Below are 21,582 nucleotides of genomic sequence, written 5' to 3'. Positions count from 1 at the left end.
TTCACAGCAACGAACTACCAAATAAACTGACATTTTTAAGATCTATATTAAATTTAATTAGATAGGCTGATTCAGACTAGTCAAGCCTACATTTGAAGGTCAAGACTAGTCGGGACAGATCGAGATTGGTCGAGCCTTGGTCGAGACCATTTCATACTTCATCTTAATCATGACGTTCTGAATCAGACTTATTATGTAAAGTTGAGACCAAAGTCGAGAACAGTTAGATTTGGTTAGGTGGTGTCGAGATAGTGTCGAGACTAGTCGAGTAAAATGCGTGCTCGATTTTAGTGTTCCAGCACAATATATGGTCATTTTAGACTCTGGGCAGTCTGTAGTGACATTGTTTTCTATATAATATAATTCTATGCGACTGTTATAAATATGAGATGTTTAGCTAGTTTTAAAACCAAAAACTGCAGATTTAACCCAGAATTCTCTACATAATTAAATGCCTGTAACAAGTCAGGAATATGACAGTTGTTTTCTTTTCGGTTAAATTGTTTGAGCTTATGATTTTGCGAATTGTTGAGGAACTGTTTTGTTGCTGTTTTACTTTTTTCAAAACCTTATTTACCTTTACCAACATTCACGCTGTTTTGTTGTTGTTTTACTTTTTTCAAAACCTTATTTACCTTTACCAACATGCACACTGTTTTGTTGTTGTTTTACTTTTTTCAAAACGTTATTTACCTTTACCAACATTCACACTGTTTTGTTGTTATATCCCTGTTGCTTTGTCATGGTTATAACTAGCTTATCTATATATACATTGTATGTATATATCTAAAACTGATGCGTTTTGTATGTCTAACATCAGTCTATGGAAGAAGTGATTCGATAAAAAAAACTTTTCTTATATCAACGAGCGATATCGTCTTATATCAACGAGTTGCATTGTGGGAAATTTCAGACGAATGTTAGCATTTGTACGAAGAAAGGCAGATTTCTCGGCATAAAGTAATGACTCTTTTCTTAAAACAGGGTGACATTTAACACGACATACGTCTGGTGTATAATGTCTATAAATTATTTTATATAATAACAAGCAAGGGGGTATTTAAACGAGAAAATTGAATTGTTGAATAAATGAAACAGAAATGCACGATTTATCGTTTGTAGGTGTACACATTCTATAAATATCATGTAGCAAATTCAGTGGAATGCAATTGAGATGAATTCAATTGTTTGCTAAGCCAATATCACCTATAAGTCAAACAAACTTGAACAAATTAAAATGCACAAATGCTGATGTCCCGAACATTGGAGATACCAACTGTGAAGCCTCAGACTATAAATTTGACAACTTCAGATACAATGAAAATCAAAAATCTTGTCAAACAGAAAATGTATTTATTATTAACATAGAAAAAATATTAAAAAGGAAAACAGTTCTTTTTTTTTATATCAAAGACTTTTCCCGTTGGTAAATCGAAATCTCTATGAACATAATCAGCTCGCCGCGTGGACGCTATTTTACATCGCGATGACTGTGAGGGCATTCCGATGTATTGTTGCCACATAGATTTGACTTTCGTTTTTGACTAGGAACCGATCGTATAAATACGCGAACAAGTGCAAAATAGCAATCCGTATCACTTGTTATAAATTCATTTCTTCAATGAGTACTAAAATAAAAATGTTAAGAACACAAATAAATAAGATGTTAATGTTTTTGACGTTAGAAATGTGTATATATCTTTTCTATATTTATAAATTTAGATCGTTCAGTTTGAGGACTGGAAATTAGTTATTTATAAGGGATTGTTTTTTTAAGATTGTTAGATATAAGAAGATGGTGCATGAGCTCGAATGAGACAACTTTCCATCAAAGCAATAATTGTTTAAAGTAAACCATTATAGATCTAAGTAGGACCTTAAACACGGAGCCTTGGCTCACAGCAAACACTACGCTATATAGGAACAAAAACATTACTAGTGTTAAACAATTCAAACATGAAAACAAACGGTCCAATTTGTATAAAAAAGGAGATTAAAAAGTACAGGTCAGATTTTGTCGAATCAATCTGAACGAGGACAGTATGTTTCATCTTTGTCACAAGTTAGTTTCATTGTTATCAATAAAGAAAGTCTTCCGTGCGTGCGTTGCGAGAATATCGGATATATATTATTTCGGTGCTTTCATTATAAATTTGCTAAATGTTATAAATGTGGATAATCATTTTGATACTTAGCTATTTGATTACGACATTGTTTATTAAACCCTTTTTTGATTAGTTTTGCTTCCAAAACCAATTGAGAAATTTGTCAGGTGTTATCAAAAACAATTTGAATTTAAGCAATGGTCTTAAAACTGCTTATTTACATACAATACTACTACGAGATAAAATCACAAAAATACTAAACTCCGAGGAAAATTCTAAACAGAAAGTCCATTATCAAATCGTAAGATCAAATGATAAAACAAACCAATCGAATGGATAACAACTGTCATATTTCTGACTCGGTACTGGCATTTCCAAATTTTGAAATGGTGGATTGAACCTAGTTTTATAGCGCTTAACCTCTCACGTGTATGACAGTCTCGTCAAATTCTGTCATATTTACAACGATGCGTGAACAAAACAGACATAATAGGTAAAATTGTCAAAATATGGGTACAGCAGTCTAGTATTAATACTAATAAGTACTAATATTGATATAACAAAAACACCGCTATGATATTTTAAACGTATCGCATTGATATAAGAACTAATAGCATTTATATATTTATGTATATAAGAAAAACACAGCACTTCAAATTTTACACGGACATTAACTTCAGCTTCTAACTAAGCTTCTGACTGTATATTTAGACTAAGCTTCTGAATGTATATTTAGACTCAATTGTTGTTTATATTTGAACAATAAGTTTTAAAGTTAGTATTTTCTTAATTTGTCGTTGCCGAAAACAACATTTTCCGCATGGAATGTCCGCATATTTACAATTGATATTAGACAATATCGCTATGTGATATCAGAAAAGTTTTTATTGATACGCTTCTTTCATAGACTTAAAGATTAATATGTGTGACTATACGTTTGTTAACATTAATGTAAGATCAACAATACATCTACAATCAAAAGCTTTAGAATCGCTATGAATTGAAATTACTCGGGTAAACAAACCTATTAATAAATTGATGATTAATTATTAAGTCTAGATGTTTGCTGGTGAATATAAAGTTTTAAGTGCAGTGGAAGAAAATTTACTGAATAATCATACTTATATTAACACATCTTGCGTTAATTCTGCTATTCTGTACGTTATTTCTTACTTGATTATTCGGTCTGGTACACTTATAGTATTCACAATTATCAAATGATTTCCAATAATGTCCTCTTCATTTAATTTTTTAATTTAATTTGCTTATTTTTAAGATTTTGTTATTTTATAGAAAGGAAGAACTGCACTTTACGATGCTGTTAAACACGATTATATAGATATAGCCAAGATTTTAATTGAATATGGATGTGACACGAATTTACAAGACACTGTGAGTTTTAAATTGTAAATTGTAATTATATTGTGTACGAAAGAAGATGTTATATTATAGCCAATGAGACCCAAGGGCACATAAATTAACAACTGTTGGTCACCGTAGGGCCTTCAACAATGAGCAAAGCTTATACTGTTTAGTCAGCTATAAAAGGCCCCGAAATGACAAATGAAAACCATTCAAACGTTCTTATTAATGTAAAAAAATGAACGAAAAACAGATATTTAACACACCAACAAACGACAACCACTGAATTGCAGGCCCCTGGGACAAGCACATACATAAATCATGTGGGATCCAACCCTCTTTTAACTGAGACAGTGCTGTAACATTACAACATTAGAACAAATTATAAAAATCAGTTCAAAAAGGCTAAAATTAATCAGATGGATACAAACAGAAATACACCTAACAAGGGATAAATAAATATCATGTCATGTCCTGTCTGTTATATGTTTGTCGGTTTTGTACCTGGTGAGTGTAGCTCTTTTCAAATGATTTTTTATAGATTGTGTTTATGATTAGCTGTAACACCACTGTCCAAAGTTAGATAAAGGGGGTTTGGCGCTCACAAACATGTTGATCCAGGCCACATTATTTATGAGCGTGTCTCTAGTCAGAAGCCTATGATTCAGTTGTTATAATTGGTTCCTGTCTGTCATACATAGTTTTCGTATTATTGTTTATTATGAATTAGACCGTTAGGTTTTTTCATTTTGTGTATCGTACCCTTTAAAGTCGACTATACGGTATGGAATTTTCTCAATGTTGAAGGCCGTACGTTTGCCTATAATTTCTTACATCAACTTAATTTGAAGTTAATGTATATTTGTCTTATTATCAATCATACCACATTTCCATATTTTTATACTGACAGGAAACTTCATATAAATGTTCGATGAGTAAACTATAGTAAACTGGCAGAAAGTAGAAATTTGAAGTGAATAGAAATTATTGCGAAATGAAATACCCTAATAGTGTTAGAAAAAAATCGTATCATAACAACAATTGAAAATATTACACAGCTTTCGAGTGGCTTATCATTATAAAGATATTATATAGAACATATTAAACCAATGCATGGCACCAAATAAAAATCTATAATTTGAAAATTGTCTTTTTAAAAGTATGGAAATACTATGTTACATCAAGCTGCTAGCAATTACAACTATAAGATGGTTAAACATTTGTTAAAAAAGGACAGTGACCCACACCTACTTAATTTGAAAGTAAGTACCGGTGGTAATGTTTGTAGTGATCTATAAAAATCTGTCATTTCTTTTCAGTTATCCCATATAAGCCATTGCTACATGAAAGAACGAAGTTGTTTTTATAAATTTATGTACTTGATATACAAGTGGTGATCAATGACATGTCTTAACTTAGATTAACATTTCCTGTACCTTGTGAATCCTCAGTATACCAACTTGTTTCAAATTACTAGAAATTCAAATTTGAAATAAAATTGAGAATGGAAATGGGGAATGTGTCAAAGAGACAACAACCCGACCAAATAAAAAACAACAGCAGAGGGTCACCAACAGGTCTTCAATGTAGCGAGAAATTCCCGCACCCGGAGGCGTCCTTCAGCTGGCCCCTAAACAAATATATACTAGTCCAGTGATAATGAACGCCATACTAATTTCCAAATTGTACACAAGAAACTAAAATTAAAATAATACAAGACTAACAAAGGCCAGAGGCTCCTGACTTGGGACAGTCTCTCTAACCAATGTAGAAAAGTAAACGCATAACAATACGCACATACAAAAGGCTGTAAAATGAATTACTTGTACTTGAATGAACTGTACTGTATTCAACTGCTTATTTACGCTCGCACAACAAAAGGGGTGGTCGACATTTATTATAATACTGTAATGTCAACTGAGGATTAAGTGGTTTTTTTTACAATCAAAATCTTTAGAATCGCTATGAATTGAAATTACTCGGGTAAACAAACCTATTAATACATAAAGCTGTTAAAACAGCTTTATGTATAGATTTTCCATATTGACCCTGGTATCATCCCAAGACTCCCATTTTGTAACAGCAAATTTCAATTACACAAAAAATCCGTTAAATTGAACTAATTGTACCTTGAATAAGTCTCAAACAAGCATTCAATAAAATTTGAATATTAAACAAAACAAACATGCCTTCAACAAGCCCATAACATTTTTTTTTACCAAAACGTATACTAACTGAATGAAGCATGTTTAGGGCGATTCTGATATATCAGTTAAAAATTATTTATGACACAACAATAAATTAAAACATATCCTGAGAGACCGCCATCAGCGTCATCCACTAAATTAAAGGCTCGTGGCTTTGTGAAAGTGCATATAGAATCAGGATTGGTTTAACATATATGTCAGCGCCAAAACACAACATGTGAGAGTGATGTCACTGTAGAACAACTTATATGTTTCAGTACAGCTCATTTTATAGGACACATAGGACTAGTTTTCCCGATATAACCACTGACTTTGCCTTACGCTTGCTTGAGTGATATACAAATTATGACGAAAAGATTGTAGCAGAAACCAATATCTAGGTCTATATTCCAACAATTTAAAACATGTATTGTTATTTAGGGAGAGACGCCGATAGACCTCACCATCGATGACGAAATAATAAGGCTATTAAAGGTAAGACTTACATTAAAAATAGAATAACAAAAATACCCAACTCCAAAAGACAATTACAAACAGAAAGTTCCTTATCAAATGGCAAAACCAAAAGCTAAACTTATTAAACGAATGGAACAAAACTATTATATTCCTGACAGGGTTCATTTAAATACTTACGTAGAAAAATGTGGATTCAATCTAATCTTTTATCTTACTTATCCTCTTACTTCTATGACAGGTGCATGTTATTCCATTGTATTGTCGGCAATGTGTGAATAAACCAAACAGCCATAAACATGTAGAAAATTGGGGTACAGCAATTAACATTATATAATAATCTTAATCAATATTAAACAGAACAACAATATTGTTTTATTAATAATTTTAACACATTTTATTTTATAAATGCACATTAAGGTGATACCTAACACTACAGGGAGATAACTCTGTAAAATCAGCAGAACGTTTTAATGACGTTGTGTTCTTACGGGAATATTAAGCTTCTCAATTATCAAAATGAGTGTTTGTCAAACTGCTATATAACCAGTGTAATTTTTCTGATTAAACGGTTGGTTCAATTTTTTTGATTTTTTTATATTTTTGTCAAAGGGTCAAAGTAAATACTTTGTCAAAATTTTAAGAAAATTGAACAAGCCAAAATAATTTTAGTTCAAGTGTTAGGTAACACCTTAAATAAAGACAAAATTCAAGACTTCTTGCTTTTATTTTAGGATTATGGAAAGACTCTTCTACCTGGTGAGTAATGTGTAACATGGTTCAGTAGATCTAAGAGTTTTTTTTTAAAGGAGATGTCATGTGATTGCCAATGAGACAACTCTCTACAAGAGACCAAATGATACAGAAATTAACATCTCTAATTCATTATACGGCCTACAACAATGAGAAAAGCCCATACCACAGTCAGCTTTGATTAAGATTATTTCTTAATAGTTACATTAGATGTATATTTCATTATTATACATTATTTTGATTGACTAATATCTATCTCGCATCATTCTTCATTCTTACATAAATTGCATAAATCGTAACATACATGATGACAGACATATCCGCTGTGAAGTACACAGGAAAATAAAAGGAACACTTGATACTAATCGTGTTTTACTATTTAACTATTTATAGTATTGGATGCTACCTTTTCATTTCATAGTATAGTAAAAGCTTTGACCGTGTGTACTTTTTGAAATAAAGCGCTTCCCACAAAATCTAGTTTCTATTATATGTTTCAAAAGGAAGGCGTTTAGTTTTCTCATTTGAATTGTTTGACATTGTCATTTCGGGGCCTTTTATAGCTGACTATGCGGTAACGGCTTTGCCCAATGTTGAAGGCTGTACGGTGACCTATATCATTTCTGTGTAATTTTGGTCTCTTGTCGAGAGTTGCCTCGTTGGCAATCATATTACATCTTCTTTTTTTATGAAACGTAGTATGTACTAGTATCAAGAATAAATACAAATGAAGGGTTTGTCTGAGGGAGTCATAATCATTACGGCATCAATTATCAGTAAAGGAAGCAGTATATCTAGGACAGTTCTGATCAGTTGTACCGGACAAAATCCGGTTTATATGACTGGTTGCATAGATGTGTGGGTCAACTTAAACCAGACTAGTACAAAAAAAATCGAGTTGTTATTATAAAGCAAATAAAGGTCTGCTTTGATATTTTCAAGTCAGCTTACAAAACAAACATATTTAAGTTGAAAGTTTAACATTGAGACTGCATTTGAGGTATAACACAAATAAATCAGAGAGTTATGTCATTTGGTATTTCAGGTCTCCCAATTGAAGTTAAAAGGTTCGATAAAAAATCAGCGAAGGTGTTCTCTAGTCTTTTCGAAGAAGAAAGTTATCCCCACTTTGAATCACGTGTTATGTTAGTTGGTGAACAGGGGACAGGGAAGACGACTATAGCCAGATATCTTGCAGGGAAACGCCCCTCTAGATTTAGGATTGCAACCGACGGGATAGGACTATTCAATGGGCTTTCATATATAGATCGTCAAACAAAGGACTGGCTTTATGGAAGGCAAGGTAAGACATTTAACAACATGGAAAAGTTTGAGTTGAAATGTTTTTGGTCATAATTGAAACCAATGGCAATGCCTGTTTTATCACTTCAAAGTTACTTTGTAGAACTTGTGTTTATTTTTATTATTTATGGCATACAGCTTGTAATAAATATGACACTTGGTTTGATGTTATAAACATATGTATATTTTAAGATACAGCAAAACTGGAAAATAATTGTCATGTCCCAAGTACTTATGCAAATTATGCTTAATTTTAAAACAGTCTTAAAGGGAAGCGGAAGTCTTTTATATTTCCCAAAAAGTCAGTCTGATGACTGATTTTGTTTTCTATTTATTTCAATATGAACATACGTTTAATTAGTATATTACATGAACATTCATTACTATAAATAAAGTGTGTTTGCTTTTTACTATCAGTTCTCAGTTTATTAATCAATCCACGACGGTCATTGATATATTATAAAGACCCTCTCTATTTTATAAACTCTGTGACCGCCAGGGATAGTACACTTGAAATGATAGCAAAAACTCTGTATTCATAGTTTTTGTATGTTCAGAGTACAGAAAAACAAAACCGAAAGTCTAGTCTGACTTAAAATTTCATCCAAATCAATGAGGAAAAAAATATCCGGACGCATTTGTTTTTCGTTTTTCTCCCCAAATAACGCAAACTGGATAATCATAAGAATGAATGACAAATGCGACTATACGTGGTACCTATAGGACACAGATGCATGATGATTAGTTTATTGTGGAAGGAAGAGAAACGACACACAAAATGAGGTCTTCTCGTTTAATAGTATAGAAAACGCACACATCAAATAGTAAATATGATTCTACTGTAAGGACATTTAAACGCATAAGTCGAAAATAAACTGACAACGTCGTGCCAAAAAAAAAAGGCTCCAAAATACAAACAACGTTACACGAAAGCCATCATTTAAAACTAAAGACTGAGCAACACGAACCACATCACAAAATTAGAGCAGGATATCAGGGTCTTGATAAGGATGAGCAGATCTCGTTCATTTTGTTGCTCGTGTAAGTACAACACCGGTGATAAGTCTTTTACGGGGACTTAAGGACAAAATTGTGGTAACAACAACTCTAACATTTCTGTCTTTATCTGTGACACAGATCTGACATTACTGCCAACTATTTACTTATTTTTGACAAATATATGTATATCTAACCTTGTCACAGATTATATGCATTATATTTTTTCACATTTATCAATCTCTTATTTTAGATTTTTCACTCGAGGAATTGGCTGTTAGCAGATCTCTTTTACAAGAAGACAAAAGAAAGAAAAATGTGTCACAAATTAAAACGTATAACACTAAATATATACCCGATATGAGGGTAGACATGTCTTTATCGGCCGATAAAGGAAAACAAAAACATCAACCAATTGAACCATCTTCCTCCGATACGACTTTAAAGTATGACTTTGATAGTGTGTCGTCAACTAAAACATTTATTACTGAACATGTTAAAACAATGTCTGATCATCAATTGAAGATTGAACCCGTTCATCCTGGTATTTGTAGAAAAGACATGCAAGACATAAACCGTGGTTCGGAAAGACTGTCCTGTAGACTTATTGACGATATTCAAAGTTCTGATTGCCCTAGCGATCGGAATGAACCTGAAGTACATACCTACCGGACAGCTGTTAAAGAAAATACTGATTCCATAAATGAAAGAAAATTATTTGAGGCTCAGCATTACACTGTTTTAGATGATACATGTCTGAAAACACGGTTAAAGGGGGACATGCACATACAAACCTTAACGAAACCGGGAGTTATCAGCAAGCTAAAAAATATGTTTGGAGTTACCAAAACAGTCCAAGAAGTGAAAATCTCAATCACAAAAGAGAATTTTTTAAAGAAGTCTATTAATGCTGGCAAAAGGCAGTTACATAACAAAATGATAGCTCCTATAATTATCTGGGATTTTGGTGGACATGATGTTTTCTATTCAACACATCAAACTTTTTTAACGTATAGAGCTATTTATATGATTGTGCTGGATGGAAGTCGAACCATTGACGATCCTTGTCAACATGAACAATTTATCCCAGGGAAAAGTGGACCTAAAACAGCAAGAGGTATTTACCAGAAAAAAAATATACTAGTATGGCTTTTTTTTAAATACACCCTGAAAACCTTATAAGTTTAAAACCGCAACAGATCACTTGGATTGATACGGGTAGGATATTGAAAATGCCATGACATATAAACTCCATTTTATATCTGAAGCAAATTTTCTGATAAAATGACGTAATGCAGAAAAAGATGTTTTGTAAAGTCTTTGCAATCATGACCTTAATCGATATCATCATTGATGGCTACTAAAGCCCAAATGTCATTGATTGCATTACATCTGCAATGGTCCTGTTTTTATTATTTGAAGAATAAGGGAATGTAGTATGATTGAAAATGAGACGATCATCAACACAGAGTTCACAGGACGGAAATAAAAGAAGATTTAAGGTCACCGTATGCCATCGATTAATGTGCAAAACCCATACCGTATAGTTAGCTACGAAAGGTCCAGAGTGAAAAACGTGGAACGTCTCTAGCAAAAAAACTACAACCTATTTCATACAATAAGATTTATTAAAAACAATTATGAAAAACATGAACCAACAACAATCACAAAATTAAAAGCTTCTAACTTAGGTAAGGTACATACATATTATGTTGGTATTAAGAACATAGGGCAAAAGATAATCTGGTGGTGTTGAACTTGTTTGTGAGCACCAAACCCTCCTCAAAACGAGCATATTATGAAAAAATATATCTATCATATAAAAGTTATGTTACAAATATTTATTTATTTTCAAATTTAACGATATTATACCTTAAGATAAATTCACTAGTTTTGTTTTTGTGATAGTTGATTGGTTGTTTTGGTCATTATTTCAGATTATCTAAGATTCTGGGTCAATGCGATTGTAACATACTGCAAAGGAAGTTTTCCAGGTTATCCTAAGATAATAGTTTGTCTAACCCACAAGGATCAAGTAAACTCTGTAAGTATTTCAAAGATATGCTAGTTTCCATCAATTAAAAACACATTTTGGATTTTAAACGGGTTATTAATTGCGTCCTTATTGACCAAAAACAGCACTTTTTGATATATTGACAATTTCGGAGAAAAGGTTAGGCCATGTTCATTTAAATTAATCAAACCGAGTTTTCTAACTTACATATTTAAATTGTTTTTATCATTAACGAATTGGCACTGCTGCTGAATACTATCTGAACCTTCGGTGGTCATTTAAGAGAAGTCAGTTACTCGGTGCTGTTGTGATATACTTTATACATGTGTTAAATCAATTAAGAAATCACTAAGAAATGTAATTAGTTATCAAAGGTACCAGGATTATAATTAAGTATGCCAGACGCGCATTTCATCTACATAAGACCCATCAGTGACACTCATATCAAAATATTTATCAAGTAAAAAGTTGAAGAGCATTGAGGATACAAAATTTCCAAAAATTTGTGCCAAATACGTAAGTAGTAAATTCCTCAGTCAAACGTTGGTGCTGTTTCGATTTTGGTATAGTCTTTTCTATTTTCCGGATAACACAAAGTAATTATTTATTTAACATTTTTTTTTAGAATGAGGTTGAAGAAATACGACATAAACTATTTGCAGATATCAAAGAGATGTATCAACAAACACCAATCATGAACCAGTTGGTAATTGATGATATGATATTTGTAAACGCCAAAGACAAACATGACACAGAAATGGCGAAGATTAAGAGTACTATCATCAGAGAAACGGAAAGACAACCAACATGGGGAGAACGTCTTCCAAAGTGCTTTATCCCTTTAGAATTGGAATTTGCATCTCTGATCAAACGCAACATTCCGCTGATAACACTAGATCATCTAAAGAAAATAAACGCTCAGCAGCCAATACGACCACTGAACGATTCAGAGTTAAAGGTATTTCTGAAATTTCAACATTCTATTGGCAAAGTATTATACTTTGATGAACATAACTTGAACAATCAGGTCATTTTGTCTCCCACCCATCTTATTGACGCCTTTAAATCTATTGTTACTGACATAACATTTTGTGAAGGCGACAAAAGACGAGGAGTGTTGTGGGATGTCATGAGCAAGACCGGTGTAATATCAAAAAAGGTTATCCGAGAAGTATGGAAGAAAAAGAAATATCTGAAATTTTATAGAGACAAGGAATATTTATTAGATGTCATGACCCATCTGGATATTTTGGTAGACCCTAAGAGATACGACAATGACCGAAAACGTATCCCTGCTGATTTCTACTATATTGCAAGTATGGTACGTACAAATGATGACTCTGGATATCTTCAGTCAGCTAGTTTCACACACAGGAGTATTGCCATAGCCTTTCAATCGTCATCATTGATGATACCCCCTGCATTATCCTTTAGATTTATAAGTTACTGTCTATATGTCTGGGCAGTGAAAAAGTATGGACAGACCAACAAGGACATGCTATTTCATAGATCAGCTGTGTTCACCGTAGATCCTTCTTTAGATCTGCACATTCTCTGCGAAGATGAACGCATTATTGCCCGTCTAGTTCATGCCAGAACGAATTCGTTAATAATGAGGGATCTTGCTTCCAGCATAACTGAATGTTTAACTTCTGCCTTGGAGAAAATAAGTCAGTTGTATATTAGAGCCAGCAGCGATCAGCATCACACCAGTGATGCATCCTTTATAACCAGAATATGTTGTAACGCACCAGATAACCCATGTGTCCTCCAAATCAACGAACTACCAAACATAGGTGACATTTGGATATGTCCTGCTCATGGCATTGAACACAAAATTCACATAATCACATCGTGGTTTTCAGGAAAGGTATATTTATTATGTAAGATAAGTGCAATGTGTTATTGAACTTACTTTTATACCTTATCAATTTATCAAAAACAATAATTTCCTTGTGAGTTAAGTATATGATAGCTTAACATTTATGAAATTATTTTTTTGTATAAAAACATTAATATCTTGGGATAGAGTTGTACTGCAGAGATATTTATTGTCGAAATGCAATTAATGGTGTACCGTTCTTGTTATTGTTAAGGCATCGAACACATGTAATATGAAATATGAAATAACTGTTTAGTGCCTTTAAATATCAGCTGTATTTGTACAAGGCTAGGAAAAAAGGTTTATGCGAGCTTTTAGCGAGCTATTACACCTGTTTCGGGCCGAGTACAAATACAGCTGATATTTAAAGACGTTAAACAGTTATTGTCTTTATCCTGGAATTAATTCTGTATATTATTTGTGTTTTGAAAGACACAAAAACACATGTTTTGCATTTATTTTCGATTTGAAATCCCTTGAGGCCCGTGTAGTAATACGATACAATTATCACACATTCAGCTGAAGACGGGTTCGCAAAAAAAGAATCTCGAATGGTCAACAATAATACATCGCTCAAAGTGATTAGATATCTATTTTAACATAACAACTAATTTCAACAGTAAAAACAAATAACAAGACATTGTCCAATCTGAAACAGGAGAGTACGAGTTGTCCTACGCTTCAGACTCGACATTCATTAAACATGCATGCTGAAATATACATGGTTGTTTTTGTTACACAATTATACACATTCAAGTTTTGAAATCGATAGTTGTCATCGTAGAAAAGACTGCTGTTCATGTGTGTATATTATCAGAAAATTAGTATGATTCTTATTGCTCTAAAGAAATGTTTGAAAACATACAGAACGTATAAAAGTAAGCGTTAATTCGCAATTGATATGTCATTGGAATGCGATTGCAATACACATTCTGAGGTCACACAGGTTCATACAATACTCAGTCCGGTAGTGGGCGGAGCTTTTAAACGATATCTGTATAGTATACAGATACAGCATAGCGATATCTGTAGGGCTGTATCTGTATAGTTGAACACCCAATTGCAGGATAAATTGTGTTTTTACAGAAAATGTGCATAAATTCGTTCAAAACTGTGTATTGATCAAAGGCTGTCACGTTAACACAATCATAAAAAATTAAAGATAAACTAATTATAGTTACAAAGATACAAAGTTAGACGTTTTGGCTACAAGAAGACTCATAATTGATACTCGAATCCAAATAAAGTACGAGCATTAAGAAATAAAAACATTATAAAGACTGAAACATTAGAATTATTCTATTATACGTTAAACCGGTAAGTCATAAAACTAGGTATAAAAAAAAAGAAAATGAGATATGATTGCCAATGAGACCACTGTCCACAAAAGACCAAAATGACACAGACATTAACAACTATACGTCACCGTACGGCCTACAACAATGAGCAAAACCAATACCGCATAGTCAGCTATAACAGGACCCGATAAGACAATGTAAAACAATTCAAACGAGAAAACTAACAGCTTATTTATATAAAAAAAAAATGAACGAAAAAGAAATAAGTAACACATAAACAAACGACAACCCCTGAATTACAGGCTCTAGACTTGGGACATGCACATGCATAAATAATATGGCGGGGTTAAACATGTTAGCGGGATCCTAACTCTCCCTAGGTAGTCGTTTTACAGATTATATTTTTTTTTGTACGTTCTCGTACGATATGATTTGAATCTAAAGGCTAACAATTGGAAAGACGTATATTAGTCAACTAATCCTTTTTATAAAGATTTGTTTTAACCCAAGAAAACTCAAGCAGGGAAACTACTGATTTTATTAAAAAATACATTTTTGTTTTACACTCTATCGAGTGAGACACTAATTAAAATTTAAAAAAAACCAGGCGAAGAACAGAAAAATATTTGAAAAAAGTTATAAAAAGGAGCAAAACAAAACATTAATGATAGATAATTAACTCATCATAGAAACCAGGATTGAAGTTATATATTTGCGCCAGTCGCGCGATTCGTCTACAAAAGACTCATTAGTGACACTCGTTTAATTTTTTTTAAAAAGGCCAAATAATGTACAAAGTCGAAGAGCATTGAGAACCAAAAATTCCTAAAGTTTTGCCACATTCAGTTAGGTAATCTATACCTGAGGAAAAAATAATACAGATCTAGAAGGCTCGATCTTGCCACTAATGCTACCAAAACGAGTATTTTCATTTTTAGGTTGCAAACAGCATGATTGAAATGTAATGGTATTTCCGGTTTCTCTTTTAGACACATAAGAGTCGATTGAAGTGAAAGTTAATGTGACCACGGGTCACAGCGTCATTGATGGGTCTAATGTAGACGAAACGCACGTCTGGCGTATCACATTATAAGCCTGGTACTATTTACAAGACAAAATTATGACTTAACATTGCCAAATCTTTTCGCGGTTGATTTATTTTATAAATTTTCAAACCGAAGCTTCATTGAATGTGCAATTGGTCTATTAGTATGTATTGATTATTTTTTTTTAGAATGAAGATAAATGTGATGCAGGATGTCCAGGTACTGTATTCTGAGTCGGTTGAATAGTCTATGTTACTAAGTATATGAATCAATAACCTTCGTACCTATTTAAAAAATCAGATATGGTATGATAGACAATTATATACATATCCATAAAGACCAACTGACACATATGTCATTATTGACAGATCAGCAAAAGGCTTTAAACTTTGATTGATTGGGTGATTGTTTGGTTTTATCATCGTTTTCAGCACTATTGTGCTATTTCATGGTGGTCATTTTTTTTTTATTTATTGGGTAGACAAAGCCAGATTGTCCATAGAGAACCCCCAACCTTATATAGAAAAACTGAAAATCCTAGTCAATTCAGATTGGGACTAGTGCACTTACAACGTGATTAGTATAATGCACAAAATGAACTTCATATACATTCCGACGTCATACTACATCTTCTTATTTATATTTAGAAATAATTTAATTTTGGATGTAACGCGTCTTCTGATTGGCTGACGTTATTTTGTTATGAGCCCATAGACATAATTTAGTTATGTGACCGTGACGTCATCAACGTTTTTTCATGGTTTTCTACGGTTTAAAATAAATTATAAGAAATGACTGTAATATGTTTTCTGACTATTCGAAATAACATAAAAAATGTGGTGCACACTGTTAAATAACCTGCTAAGGGCGTTATTCAGTGTGCACCAAATTTTTTATGTTATTTCTTCATAGACAGAAAAAATATTACAGTCATTCTTAAATAGGTGTTGTTAACAAATGGATTTCAACGCATATACAAAATTTCTAGTCTCCTAGGGATTTGATGCTTAACGAAACTGCATAATGCTAAAATAGTACTATGCTGTATATTTAATTATCTTTTACAAATAAAATGTTACTCGTATTTGTATGACAGCTACTTTATTTATCCAGCCACGTAATAAACAAAGGGAAAAGATAATTTTAAGTAATTACATTCAAATGCAAAACAAATAATTTAGGTGCATTTCAGAATACTCGTTTTATTATATTTTTTTTTAAATTTTTGTTGATACTAATAGATACAATCTTTCCAATACAGTTACAAATGAAGACTTTTTGAAAGTGACGCCATCAGATATCCACTTACGCCGTATGTCACTATTATACAGTAGGGATAATGTTAGAGAACTGGCTATACGTTTAGGGTTGTCAACGACTGATGTTGATAATATGTTAGACACTGATGATCCAAGAAAATGGAACTTTGAAGTTCTGAGACAATGCCGGAACAGTGTCAACATGACATTCAACCACATCAAAGAAGCAGTAGAAGCAAGTGGACAAGATAGTATCCACAGACTATGCAAGGTTAATACAGTTTGACGAATTACAACACAAAGAAACAATTTATATTGTGTTTTCAGGTTTGGGCAATTGTATAGGTTGCGTCTTTGAAATGTCTTTCAACTGGCACACACACTTATACACACAATTAATAAAAACACATTTAATCACGTTTATTGTGGGTAAAAAATGTACAAATGATACAAGGAACATTAAAAAAGATAATTTAAAACGCCATGCCAAAAGTGCAAAAATGACGAATACATACACAAAACAATAGGAAATGAAAAATAAGAAACACCAGCCCTACCATCATGTGACAGAGATATTTGAAAACTGTTATTTAAAAAAAACCCATGACATCCGGAAATCAGTCGAATGACTCTTTGGTTTCTTTTTTTCAATAACATCTGAGTAAGTAATAATCCTCTTTCAAAGCAATCATGATAAGAAATGCACGCTGTAGAATATCGTATCAACTTGGAGATGTATGTTCAGTAGTTAAAGTTTGTTGATGTGATTTATAAGGTTAGCGTTTCTCGTCTTTTTTTTTATAGAGATTAGACCATTCATTTTTCTGTGTGTATGGTTTTACACAAGTAATTTAAGAGGCCATTTGTATCTTATTGTTTGGTATGACCCAATGCTCTATGTTGATATTACGACATTTCTATTGGCTCTTCGTGATGCCATTGAGGATTTTCAAAGATTAAGACAATACGCATTTCGTCCTTGGCCAGGGGTAAATGTGAATTGTTTTCAATTGTATTTCTTTTTCATTTAAATGGACCCTACAAATAATTCTCTGTTTGTGTTTTGTTTTTCAGCTTGTGAAAGGGGGTTCCATTGATTTTGGTAAGTGATATCTTGCTGTTCCTTTATATTTTTATTTAAGAATCGAATGCTCTTTTTTGTAAATTTATTGGGGTGTAAAAGCGTTGACCGAAGTACATTTTGTATGCGCACGGTCAACGCTTTTACAACCCTATAAAGTTACAAAAAAAAGCATTCAATACTTATAATTACATATTTACCTATAGGATCATGAAAACACGCCTTTTATCAAGTTTTGATTTCATTTACCTGTGCACTTTATTGTGGGACCTCGTGTCATCATGAATGAAAAGTTGTATTGTGTAATGCAATTGATTAAGGAATGTCACGAGATTGCTAGTTAGCCAATCAGAATAACGTATTATAATGAAACATACATCTAATGTAATTATTTCATAATATTACATGTATCATGTAAATATAAATAAACAGATTAATTTTATACATATACACATCGTATGATACTGGCGTTATAAAAAAATTCGGCGACAGTTTATAATGCACGCTTTTCACGCATATACTCTCGTCTATCGAGTTTGCTTCTTTTCTGCAATGATTACATTGCATGTATGTATCATACAATTGTACTTCGGTCAACGTTTTTATACCCCAATGAATTTAAAGGTAAGGAAACACTAATCCGGGGCCAATCAGAAAGAACATACAAGAAAGAAGATTCCTTCATTGAGCTGTAACTTAATTGCCTAGAAGTAAAATATTTGAATAATTTGGTATCAAATGAAAGCTTAAGAACTTGAGATCACTGTAGAGCCCTTGTTTAAACATCACTTTGATTAATATAATCAAAGTATATGCAGAAACCAAACTAGGAGGGCCATGCAATATCCCCTGTTGTTCAGATCAGAGGTACTGGCTCAAGCGAGATGATCAATGATAATCTGTTTATCGCTATTTTATTAACGACGACGTTGTCAATTTCATGTCAATTTCGTTATCGCTAGAAACTAAGGGCACACGCCCCCGTTGTCAATGAAATTAAGGTTTATGACCCCTTCTGTAACCATTTTTGAATGAACTTTTCAAACTTCAATAGTATCAAAACTACAGATATAATGAATAATAGAGATAGGCCATTTTGTACATATACCAAGGGGAAACTTGATGCAAAGCATTGTTATTTACAGATTCATTGCATTTAATAGAAATAGAGGACCTTGTGGCAAATAAACCAAGATTTTTATAGAAAATCAACAGCCTTCAATACAGAGATTTCTGTTATAAAATTTGAAACATAGATTACTCACTTGCTTTACTATGATGTGCTAGCGTTTATTTTTTACCAAAAGTTCTAAACAACCTGTAAATTCCAAAACATCTCGTGCTGAGTCACTAAAGTCGAGCGCACCCTAAAAGGTATATGTTTAGCATTAAACCAGCACAAGAGTACTTAATCCTTAAGCGTCGAGGCGAGATGACCAATGCTAATTTGTTTATTGCTATTTAACCTATGACAACGTTGTTAAGTTCGTTGACAACGGGGACGTGTGCCCTTAGTTTTTTGCTATAAATTTTCACTCTAGTATGCGAGAAAGGAATCATCAGTCAGTTATATCAAAGGTAAATTCTCAATATAGCGATAATGAATCAAATACTTATCATTTAACATTACAGAAACGCAGCAGGAGATGTGGGATCTGGTTCCTGTAGATGAACACATTGATAGATTGGCTCCATTAGTTGGAAATAACTCTCTCCCGTTTCTGATTGAACTTGGAATGGAGTGTCAAACCTGGGAGCAAATTTGCTACAGGCAAAATGAAAGAGACTTGGTACGGTTAAACAAAGACATTTTAGAGGAATGGAGAAACAAATTTTGCACAAAACATAGCCTGAAACCAACATTGAGGACAATCGCACAGGCATTGTCATACATCGGCAAAAGTGTAAAAATCGTTGAAAACACATTGTCAGATTTGTTGTGACTACAAGTATTACAACCTTGTTATTTTCATTTTCTTATCATTCTAAATGTTACTGTGTACCTTATTTTTATTTTTTTTATATTTAATAGATATATTCAGAATTTTTTTTTACAAAATGGTTTTGCATTCAAAGCTTATCTAATAACAATGCAAGTATGTTGGAAAGCAGTATTTTATCTTGTTTGTTTTTTTGTCTATTTCATAGTTTAACATTTTTGACACACAGATTTTTATGTTAAGCAATTTTAAAGAATATAAAGTTTGTATTTTTTCTGGAGTGTATTGTTTTTGATCTGTGTTTGTCGACCGAATATGTGTAATAGTGGTTTGGCTCCGCCAGTGTACTCTATCCGGAGAATATTGTTTTATCCACAAAATATTCACAGGCTTTTTAAATCCGAGTGCACTCATTGTAAAATATCCACCACAAATTATAAGATTCTAATAAAATTAACGGTACCAATTTTCTTGCACCAGATGCGCATTTCGACAATACATGTCTCTTCAGTGGTGCTCGTGGCCAAAACATTTGAAATCCAAAGCTTACATAAAAGATGAAGAGCTATAATCCAAAAGGTCCAAAAAGGTCTAAATATTTTTTAGTATGAAAAAATAAAAATATATCTTATCTTAAATATGTCTGTTTAATGGGAATTATGTGACAAATGAGGTTGATATTATTGATTGGAGTTGAATTAACAAATCTTGCACTGTTGATTTTTTTTTTTAAATGAATACAAGTAAACTTTCTAGTGTTCTTGTCCTGTTCACACTAGTGTTTCAACCAGGAATGGTTGCATTAGGGATTTTGAACCAAGAATAATTTCACTATTGATTCTTTACAAGGAATGATTGCACTTATGTTTAAGATCAAATGTTGAATTGTTTTAGTACTCAAGTATGCTATATTTACTATGTATTTATTCAGAAGCCGTTGCATTATATTAAAATAAATCAGTATATCACTTAATATATGTTAAAATTTGAAAGTTAGTTGTTTTACTCTGACAAATGCTGTATGTGGCTATTCTTAGGTCAGGAGCCTGATGTTCAGTGGTCAATTTCTTCTATACATATAATATATATATAACATATATATAAATATATTTTCATTTTGTACATAATTAAGAAAAAGTGTTTTACATTTTGTTATGTTTGGTCATTTCTAAGGTAGTTATGCTCTATAGATGTTGCTCCTTGTTGAAGGCCATACGGTTACCGATAGTTGAAAACTGTCAATTGACCTCTTATGAATAGTTGTCATGTCATACCACCTTCAGAAATCCGTATTTCTAGACTGGCTTGCATTTAAAGGGATGAAACCGAGAATTTTATTTTCTATCCATTTCATGGTTGCAATTTTAACTGCCAAAACATAGATATTGCTATGTTCATTCTTGAATTTTATGAGATGAACAAAAATAAAACAGATGACATTAAGTATGTTACGGAACTCTTTTCTGTTTCCAATTCAATTGTACTTTCCTTCTTATAATATTTGGCTTGTGTTGTTTGTATTATAATAAAAATAATCTTTATTCTCATAAACCATAAGGTACAACGGTAAAGAGATATACATACATATAGCAATGATAACAAACTTATTTATAATAACATCTTATACACAAACATACATACACACAGGCATATACTAACTATCGTTAAATACACACATACACATATATCAGTATGTACAGAATATACAAAATGGGGGTTATGTTATTGCCTAGAGAACAAATGATTTATTTATTTGGCGTATAAATCTACATAGTTTTTCTAATTTAAACTTGTTAGTACAACTCATTATTTCTTTGAATTTTAAAATATTTGGCCTTTGCCACACATTTTTATCAATTAGCTTTTCCTGTTATTTTCAAATAA

General features: G+C 32.4%; 1 protein-coding gene across 1 annotated transcript in view; it reads left to right on the top strand.

Annotated features, from left to right (window-relative positions):
• The window catches only part of LOC143054170 (uncharacterized), a 32,224-nt gene extending 11,534 nt beyond the window's left edge, over window positions 1–20,690 (top strand). Inside the window, exons 5-16 of the mRNA XM_076227090.1 lie at window positions 3,399–3,497; window positions 4,628–4,729; window positions 6,095–6,148; window positions 6,862–6,886; window positions 7,926–8,183; window positions 9,432–10,295; window positions 11,116–11,222; window positions 11,818–13,062; window positions 15,607–15,637; window positions 16,680–16,948; window positions 17,752–17,779; window positions 19,391–20,690. Of these exons, the coding sequence (XP_076083205.1) occupies window positions 4,640–4,729; window positions 6,095–6,148; window positions 6,862–6,886; window positions 7,926–8,183; window positions 9,432–10,295; window positions 11,116–11,222; window positions 11,818–13,062; window positions 15,607–15,637; window positions 16,680–16,948; window positions 17,752–17,779; window positions 19,391–19,701 (3,282 nt within the window). The 5' untranslated portion in view covers window positions 3,399–3,497; window positions 4,628–4,639 and the 3' untranslated portion in view covers window positions 19,702–20,690. The remainder of the gene's footprint in view (window positions 1–3,398; window positions 3,498–4,627; window positions 4,730–6,094; window positions 6,149–6,861; window positions 6,887–7,925; window positions 8,184–9,431; window positions 10,296–11,115; window positions 11,223–11,817; window positions 13,063–15,606; window positions 15,638–16,679; window positions 16,949–17,751; window positions 17,780–19,390) is intronic.
• The last annotated feature ends 892 nt before the right edge of the window (window positions 20,691–21,582 follow it).

Source organism: Mytilus galloprovincialis, chromosome 12 (assembly GCF_965363235.1).
Source record: "Mytilus galloprovincialis chromosome 12, xbMytGall1.hap1.1, whole genome shotgun sequence".
Lineage (NCBI taxonomy): Eukaryota > Metazoa > Mollusca > Bivalvia > Mytilida > Mytilidae > Mytilus > Mytilus galloprovincialis.
Note: the sequence above shows the minus strand (reverse complement) of the source record. Positions and strands in the feature narration are given on the sequence as shown.